The sequence below is a fragment of the Trachurus trachurus genome (assembly GCF_905171665.1).
Source record: "Trachurus trachurus genome assembly, chromosome: 5".
Lineage (NCBI taxonomy): Eukaryota > Metazoa > Chordata > Actinopteri > Carangiformes > Carangidae > Trachurus > Trachurus trachurus.
This window is the reverse complement of record NC_139896.1, coordinates 18,353,428-18,362,553: the sequence shown is the minus strand read 5'-3', so window position 1 is coordinate 18,362,553 and position 9,126 is coordinate 18,353,428. Positions and strand designations below refer to the sequence as shown.

Sequence of the window (9,126 nt, the reverse complement as noted above, 5' to 3'; positions counted from 1 at the left end):
CATCATCAGGTTTTGATTAAAATCAATTGTCAATCATCTGGATTAAATTGCCTCCATCCTCTTGTAGCAGAGATATGCAGGAAGAGGGATGGTAGGTCTGACTCACTGATCCTGTATCTGACTGGGTTCAGACACAGGTCCTGTCAGATAGTTTTACTGTTGATGTGTGGTGTAAACTGGGATTGAAGCAGTGTTTTGAAAAATAAACATTAAAATTGTTGTTTCTGTGGCACTGATGAGACTTATTTTGAAACTTTCCACCTATAACTTCATCAATAACGATGTCTCAAGTGTTTTTTTACTCAAAATAAACTAAAATGGTTTCTATCATCTGTGTTTCAGGAGTCTACGGCAACGTCAGAGCCAAAATGGGGCGGAAGGAAATCATCTGCAGCTGGAAAAAAAGCACCAGCAACATCAAGGACATCTTTGACTTCAAGGGGAAAATGGGATCGTAAGTATTAACAGTTTAAAAATAAAAACTGCATAAACAGGTCATAGTGGCAAGGAAAGGCACGTTTATTTGTATAGCTCATTTTTACAAGCAGTTTGTTTCAAAGGGCTTTACACAGCATCATAACAACATCCTCTGCCCTTAGACCCTCACATCGACAGAGGAAAAACTCCTAAGAAAACCCTTAGCAGGGAAAAAACAGGAATGGCTTTAGGATGAGCAACAGAAGAGGAATCCCTCACCCAGGACGGGCAGACGTGCAATAGATGTTGTGTTCAGACAAGAAAACAGTTCACAACATGGAATATGGAAGAAATGGGAATTGTTCTGTCAAGGAAGAGCTGATGAAGGCAGCTTTTGGTGGGCAGGCTGGGTCATATGCAGGGAATGCAGGAGTTGCAGGCCATCTTAATGGGAATATGGATGGGAGGCTGGATTAGGAGCAGTGGAAAGGAGGTGATGCAGGCGGCGGTTGGTGCAGACGGATGGAGCTCTGGAGATATGTATGGAAAACACAGAGAGAGTGTGAGACACCAAGGCCAAACTACAAACTACAACAGATAATGACAGGACAAAAAGTGTGTGAGAGGAGAGGAGAGGAGCCTGTAACCTGATGTGTCCCCCAGCAGTCTAAGCCTATGGCAGCATAGCTGTAAAATGGTTCAGGGCTACCTGAGCCAGCCCTAACTAAAGTAGTGAAGATCATTAGCTCACAAGTAGCCTACTTGGAAATTTGGGACAAGAAGTGTTCACTGGCTGTTGAACAAGTATGATTTACATTCACTAGTCAAGTTTTAATAGTACATAAAAAGATTGCTGTCTCCAACCATCCACTGCAAACCTGGTGGCATCAGGACTCAGATACACAGCTGTCAGACAGTATCTGGTACCATGAGTCAGAATATGCTCTAGATGCAAACCGATGCAGTCCAGAAAGCACCAGAAAACACACAACCATGATCATGGATGGAGCCAGACCAACAGCTGTGATTACCAGTCTCTGGCAGAACAAGGTGAACTTCCTATTGGCATCACCTGAGAGCTGGTTTTATCAATGGAACCTCTTACACCATCTGCATAATCCACTCACAGCTGAACCTGGATCAGTGCAGGACATCCCAATCCTCGTCAATGGGCTGTCCCATTAACAAAATAAAGTTGTCTCAATTTGTATCAATGTTTTACTATTCACAAAATCAGTCTTACATAAACTTAATAAATTAAAATTTTAAATTAAATTGTCAATTAAATCTTAAATTAATAAAACTGATCAAATGGTGATAGCTAATAATCAGGTTTTACATTCTGCAAAATGACTTGCAGTAGTTGCCAAAAACGTGCAAATGCACTGTTATGAACCTTGAAATAAATCTGGATAAAGTGAAAACCATTGGTAAACAAACTGTCTCCCTCCTGTCCTGCACAGAAAGACTTATTTTCTTTATCAGCAACATTTCTTATTGATAGGAACAGAACAACACACTCAACAAATGACAGCTCAATCAACTGAAGGTGTTTCCTACATAGAGCTGTCCTGCACTCTTAAAGCTGCTTATAGCACTCCCTCCTCAACTGGCTGTGAATGAGTCTGTGTGTGTGTGTGTGTCTGTGATGTTCCCAAGCGCTGACGTCAGAACAGCAGTGCAGGAACATCCTAGCACCACTTCATTATAGGATTAGAGCTCTAGCTGACTGTAGTGGTGTGTGAGCTGTACTGACTGTGTATGAAGGAAGGTGCTGTGAGCAGGTGCAGGTGTGTGTTTGTGTGAAACAAAACACGAGGCAGAGATGTGCTGGAGTTTACACACATGCCAAGGATTCATAAGAGTTTAGACTTAGCAAAGGTACATTCAGTTCATTTACACTAAGTTGTGAATAAGCTGGTTTTTTTAATGGTTTTCGTGACAGACAATATTTGTTTTTCTTTCAAAAATGTGTTCTCATTTCAAGGTGGAAAACACCTGAGAGTCATCGGCACATTCACATTCACAGCCACTGAAGACTGATTTCAAACTTTAATTAAAGTCTAATGTCTAATTAATGTCATCGGATTAGCCCTGCCGGTGTTTCTGGGGCAGGAAACCTAATAAAAATTATTTTATCAGATCAAATCAAATATGCTCCATGATGAGATTTATTTTCCTGCTATGAAAATTTGAGCAGATGATATTTTTTAATTGCAAGATAAAATATTAGAGCAGCTTCGGGTCAGGGGTGTAACAGTTGCATTAGTTGCTGACTGTATGCTTAAGTCTCTGGCAATGGGTTTGAGATGTTTTGCGTCATCACTGCTGTATCTCTGGAGCAGATGTTCGACTCAGTTGCCAAAATGTGGGATCACACTGTCTGACATCTGACTGTGAGGATAATTAAAGACCTTGTACTCAAGCAAAACAAGACTATCTCAGCCTGGCTGGACCAAATGAGGATGTTTTCCAATTCCAGCAAGAGAGGATCTAGTGATTAACCTGACAAAAACCTTGAAGAATACAGCTCGAGGAACATTTTCTAATCTGGTTGTTTAAAAGAGATTAATCCAATCCACTAATGGTGATGTGTCTCACACCTGGAAGCCCCCTCTGTAGTGTCCTCCCATTGACTGTCAGAAGTATGATGGGCTCTTATTCCCTCCATTAACTCCCTGTTGTCCTGCTGCAGGGGCTCCTTCTCAGAGGTTTTCATGGTCAGAGAGAAGCAGACTGGGAAACTGTACGCTCTCAAGTGTCTGAAGAAGAAGCACCTCGCACACACCAACCTGGAGAATGAAATCAATGTGCTGAGGAGGTAAAACACACACACTTACACACACACACACATCCTCTATACTTTATCCTATAACAACATGAACCATGATGTCAGGCAGCATATGCCAACAGTGTGACTCCTCGGTCTCTCTCTCTTGCTGCCTCAGGATAAAACATGAGAACGTGGTGGGACTGGAGGATTTTTACGAGACTCGGACTCACTATTACCTGGTCATGCAGCTGTAAGTAGACTCATCAATATTACAAATGATGAATGAAATCAGCTCTGATAGTAACACAGTTAGTGGCACATGTTCTTTGTTTAAAAAATGTACTTACTCAACCAATATTGCAAGCATTTTGTGCATTGTTTCACACAGCATCCCTTAATTCAGTCAGAGGGTTTAAAGAAGACAACCTTTGTTTATCTGTGTCTATCTCTGTGTGTGTGTGCAGGGTGTCAGGCGGAGAGCTGTTTGATCGCATTTTAGACAAGGGGGTTTACACCGAGAAAGATGCCAGCACAGTGATCAAACAGGTGCTGCAGGCGGTCAGCTACCTGCATGAAAACGGCATTGTACACAGAGACCTTAAGGTAAGAGAAACATACACACGCACAGTTTATAAAGTAGTAAGAATGACCTACAACTGAGGATATTGCACATAAATGTAGATATAATACGTTTTAACTTTTAACTATGTTTCACTAAACTACTACTACACTGAAATAATCACATCCCCTCTCTCTCTCTCTCTCTCTCTCAGCCTGAGAACCTGCTGTACTACAGCACAGATGAAAACGCTAAGATCATGGTCAGTGACTTTGGTCTGTCAAAGACACTGGAGCACGGCGTGATGTCCACAGCCTGTGGTACTCCAGGATATGTTGGTGAGTTACTGGGAGTTTTTCTTAGTGTAATTCAAGGGCAAATTTCAGTCCACTCTGACATCCTCAGAGTCAAAAACATAAGATTCAATTGCAAAATATGTGTTTTATATCATATACTGGAAGAATGAGACCATTTAGAAATTTCATGTGACTGGTCCCTGTGGGATTAACAATGTTGGTGCTTGTATCCTCGTTATTATTACACTATTGTCACAGTTAATGCTGTTGAATGGTGTTTCAACAAGACTTTGAACAACTGAATTAAAGTATCAGAGCCTTTGATTAGCTCAGATCCACAGGACTTCATGTCCTGGTTGTGGTAATTCAAGTAGAAATATTAGAGGCCCTTCACCACAGAGCTTAGTCCTCTTCTCTGTCACTGACATGACTCTCATCGCTGTGTCTCTCCCTGCAGCGCCTGAGGTTTTGGCTCAGAGACCCTACAGCAAAGCGGTGGACTGCTGGTCCATTGGAGTTATCACCTACATCCTGTGAGTGCATCTCTGTTGTCTCTGTAACACAACACATTATAATGACAGGGGTAAATCATAATTATTCTTTCAGTCTCAGTGTTACAATAGGGATGACTCCCACCCTCAGCTTTTGTGAAACCAATATTTTAAGATATTTTGTAATCTGCATGCATGACACATCAATCATGTTGATGGCGATTGTTTCATTTGAGGCACAAGCTGAATGGACTGTGTTTTTCAGGCTTTCCGGCTACCCTCCGTTCTTTGAAGAGAACGAAACTCGTCTGTTCTCAAAAATTATGAGGGCTGAGTACGCCTTTCATTCACCGTACTGGGACGACATCTCTGAGTCAGGTATGAAACACTGTGTTTAGACACCTATGATCCCTGTGTGTACTCTGTCAGAGTTTGATTTGTCTTACATTGAATCCAGCATTTGAACTAGACACATGAGAAGTGGTGTGAAGTATCAACTCCTTCCTTTCACCTTCCAATAATATTTGTGTCGTTGTTCAGGTTGGTGACAAAAGACCATCTTTGAAAAGTGAAGCCCTTGGTCGCCCTTAAACAGATTTTTCAAAAATTCTGAGCTCTGTAGTCATATTTTTGACACTTATTAAGTTAATGTTAAAAGTGATTATAAAGCACATCTAGTTTATTTTTATGGTTCTAGTGCTCCGTTCGCAATTAACTATTCAACCTTTAAGGATTTGGTTTCTCTTAGTGGGTTTTACCTCAGAAAACTGGGACACTGAGAGTCTCCTCCCCTCTGATCATGCGTCAACACAGGGGCAAAGCACAGGGGGAAGAGGAAAATATGGTGCTTTAAAATAACTTCAGTAGTTTTTTGTTTTTATTTTGTGTCATTTTATCATTCAGGTTAAAGTCATCATGTTTTTTGAGTTGTAAAATGTTCACACTTTATAGATATACAGTATATTGTCAACACTGTAGTTGACTTGAGTGTTAGCTAAGCATGGGTCAGGATTTGTTCATGTAACCTCAGAGCTTAGCTTGAAATAGAGTAGTGTTCCCGGTGACATCATCTCCTGAGAGCAGCTGTAGTGATGTGACCTGTTTGGATCTGGTCAGTTTTAAGTACTCTAAGAACCAACCTGGCAAGGCCACTTCTCGTCTCACTCAGGGATCAAATTAGACCGTCCTCCGAGACAAAGGTCTTGCTGTGAAGGACCGAGTCTACTCCCATTATGTCCAGCTTGCCTTTCTACATGAAACAGACTTAAATTAAAATGCAAGAAAAAATTAAATTGTACAGTTGGACCCCAGAGGAGCATGAAAATGTCAAGATAAGACACTTTTTTTTATAAAGTTTTAGTAACTGTCTGTATGGTTTTTATCAGTGCAGATGTTCAGGTCTCTCGCTTCTAAAACCCCTCTAATGTGCATCATTTACTCGTTTGCATCATTAGAGTATTAATGGAAATTAGACGTCATCGAGCACTGGTTTAACTTTACCAGTGGCTACTATACTTCCTCAAGAAACTGAGGTTGCTCTGAATATTGCTGCAATCTGTTGCTTTAATTATCTGAGAGAAGTTGATATTTGCTTTGGAGACAATTTAATATCAAATGGGGAGTTTGTATACATTTCTGACTTCAGCACCACGGACAGAGTCAAGGTTTCATCAACACACAGCTCAGAGAGGCTGTGGCCGGAGAGGGAGGATGACAGAAATTACTCAAATTATTGTTCATCAGCAACAAATGTAGATAATCCATAAAACTTTAACAGTATGATTGAATATTAAAAACAAAATGACATCATCAAATACGACAAAACCATATTTAACTGCTAACATTTTGACAGTAAAGTACAGCAAACTTTCCCTTTAAGGTGCTATTTTGTTTTCTAGGATGACAAATGTACAGATCTGCCTGCTCTGCCCCTGTTTGGCTTAATTTTCCTTAATTGGGAGCAGTTATGATTGGTTAAGAAACTCTAGCCCATAGACAGAAAAGTGATGTAAAGGCTTCACTCAAAATAAATTCATTTTGTAATTTCTATAGTCAGCCAGCAGAGATGAAGTGACTACATGCCAATACTACTGGTCTGTTTCGAGGCAAACTTAATATGAAATATGATAGTTAGAATAACACCGGGACTTTTGCAGCCACCACCATAACACCTGATCTTACCCAATGGGTTTATCATTATTATTCTTGGTCCAGTAAACACAAATAGGGTGAATAAAAATAGCTTGCTTCTGATTATCCGTTCCAGAAAAAGAACTGCTGTCTTTTTTCATGATCCCACTTTAGAGGCTTCAAACTAAGACTTAATCGCAAATAAAGTCTTATTTATACCAGCTGTTATAACAGGCTCAGCATCATTAAAACACACAGGGCAGATACAGTATAACTTTTTCTGTCTGTGGCCTTATTCTTACAGCAGATATTTATAGATTTTTAAGCCATTTTAGTACTGTTTACTTGAGGCTTCATAATAATAAACTTTTTAGTTGAGTTGTGGAAGAGTAATTGTGTTGGTCAAAGTCTGAAAATTCGAATCAGAACTTTCACATTAAAACAGTGAATGAGACTAACTCAGCAGGTTGCAGCAGGTAACAGTAGTGATGTCTAACCAGATGATAACATCTGTCCGCATCATGTCTCAACAGCAAAAGACTTTATCAGGAACCTGATGGCGAAAAACCCAACAAAACGCTTCACCACAGAGGAGGCCCTCAGACACCCCTGGTTAGTCCTTTCTCACTCACACACACAATTGTTTCTAGATATATATGTTGTATAGAAAGATATTATATATACAGTATATTATATATTTTTTAATACAAATTATTGACTGCTGTTTGCGTGGTTACAGGATTGCTGGAGACACAGCTAAAGATGTGGACATTTATCAGTCTGTCTGTGAACAGATGGAGAGAAACTTTGCCAAATCCAAATGGAAGGTGAGTGATGCTGAATCACTGACTGATGCACGTTATCTGTTGACATGCATACAGGAATCCAGATTACATGTGGCTACATAGGTGTTTTATGACAAATACTTTTGATAAACATAGAAAGAGAACATCATTTTTCACCAGACACTTGTTTGAGTATTTTATATACTGCAATGAATGTATGTAAAAGGTAAAATATAAAGTAGAACAACACTGTCAAGTCTTTAAGTGTTAGTGTATAGTGTAAAACCTTCAGAGCTCTGGTTAGTTATTCATGATAATTAATCATCAATCATGTGATTATACATTATTTAATTTTTGTAGTAGGACAAACAGACACACCTAAAGTATCCTATTTAAATAAAGGTAATACATTTAGGTGAAATATGTCTTGAGTAGAAACTATTCAGTGTTCAGAAGTGTAACTCTGCTCATGTGTGTCTTTTCAACAGCAAGCCTTCAATGCAACCTCTGCAATCAACCATATGAAGAAACTGCAGTTGTCCCACAGCGAGTCCTCCCCTTCACCCCTCTGCTTGCCCAGTATCATGATTCAGGCCTCCTCCCAGAGCAAACTGGGACCAGACCACGATGAGAACGCCACCCTCGACCCGAATGGGAATCTCCTTCATGCCACCAATCACATGTCATGCACTAACCCAGATTCGGGCAAAAGTGTCTGTCCACCAATGAGCCACAGTCACAGTGAGCCTGGTCCCGGTCTGCACAGCTTTCATTCAGAGAGTGAAGCTGGTTTCAGAGCAAAGAGGTGAGAGCTGCTGTAAAACTGTGCAGATTTAGCAGAAACTTAACAAAACATTATATTAAACTGATTTATTAATGAATGTAAATGTTTTGGATGTCTCCTTTAATAATGTCATGGTTCATGAATGAAACCAGAGGAAGAGATAGTTATATATAGGTAGCCAATGTTTGCTAATATCAAATATCTCAATATTTGTCCATATTTTGATAGTTTATATCAATTTATTATAAGTGATATAATAATTTCTTATCTATTTGTGAACATGTTTTTTCACATTCTCTGTTGTAATATCTCTCAATATTTTCTCATTGTTTTTCTAATGAACCCTGGTTGTGTGATGTGTTGCAGCGTCGGCGCCGTGGCTCAAAGGAAGGATCTGATGCCCCAGTCTGGAGTTTGTTCTGTCATGTGATTGTTTGGCTGACCCGAGATCAATCTCTGAAGATGACAGTGGCTTCCTTCTTCGCCTGAAGGTGCTGAGACGTCTGCTGTTTGGCTTTGTCGCGTGTGTTGTGTTTGTCTGCTGCAGAACAGATTTCATCAGCAGACACACACATGAGTGTGGAGAAACAAAAGGAATCTAGACTCTGGAATCTAGACAAAATCTTGTTCCACTGATGACATTTATTTTCTTTAAATCATTATAATCTAATGTATATTGCTGTCAAAATGTTACTAAATTATATTAAAAAAAAGTATTTGTTTCAAGTAGATTTTAGATGACATATGCAATGTGAAAGCTAATCAATGATTTTCGAATTCTCTCTTTGTCATTACTCAGATAATAATTATCATTTGCTGTCCGACATTAAAACTAAATCTGGGTATGTAGAGAATGTTTGGATAATTTTGAACCAAGGCAGCAGATGTTTG

General features: G+C 39.6%; 1 protein-coding gene across 1 annotated transcript; it reads left to right on the top strand.

Annotated features, from left to right (window-relative positions):
- The first annotated feature begins 347 nt into the window (after positions 1–347).
- camk1ga (calcium/calmodulin-dependent protein kinase IGa) lies at positions 348–8,822 on the top strand. Its single transcript, XM_083971184.1, has 11 exons — positions 348–454; positions 3,113–3,238; positions 3,366–3,440; positions 3,655–3,793; positions 3,964–4,087; positions 4,503–4,578; positions 4,802–4,914; positions 7,200–7,278; positions 7,406–7,493; positions 7,940–8,256; positions 8,602–8,822. The coding sequence occupies exons 1-11, from the start codon at positions 369–371 to the stop codon at positions 8,663–8,665; spliced, it is 1,287 nt and encodes a 428-aa protein (XP_083827310.1). The 5' UTR covers positions 348–368; the 3' UTR covers positions 8,666–8,822.
- The last annotated feature ends 304 nt before the right edge of the window (positions 8,823–9,126 follow it).

What these genes read in the sequence shown, in the direction of transcription:
- camk1ga (XM_083971184.1), top strand. Translation starts at nt 369, where the DNA reads ATGGGGCGGAAGGAAATCATCTGCAGCTGGAAAAAAAGCACCAGCAAC. An exon ending in TTGTACACAGAGACCTTAAG is followed by an intron (nt 3,794 to 3,963) that starts GTAAGAGAAACA and finishes TCTCTCTCTCAG; the next exon opens with CCTGAGAACCTGCTGTACTA. An exon ending in TGGTACTCCAGGATATGTTG is followed by an intron (nt 4,088 to 4,502) that starts GTGAGTTACTGG and finishes CTCTCCCTGCAG; the next exon opens with CGCCTGAGGTTTTGGCTCAG.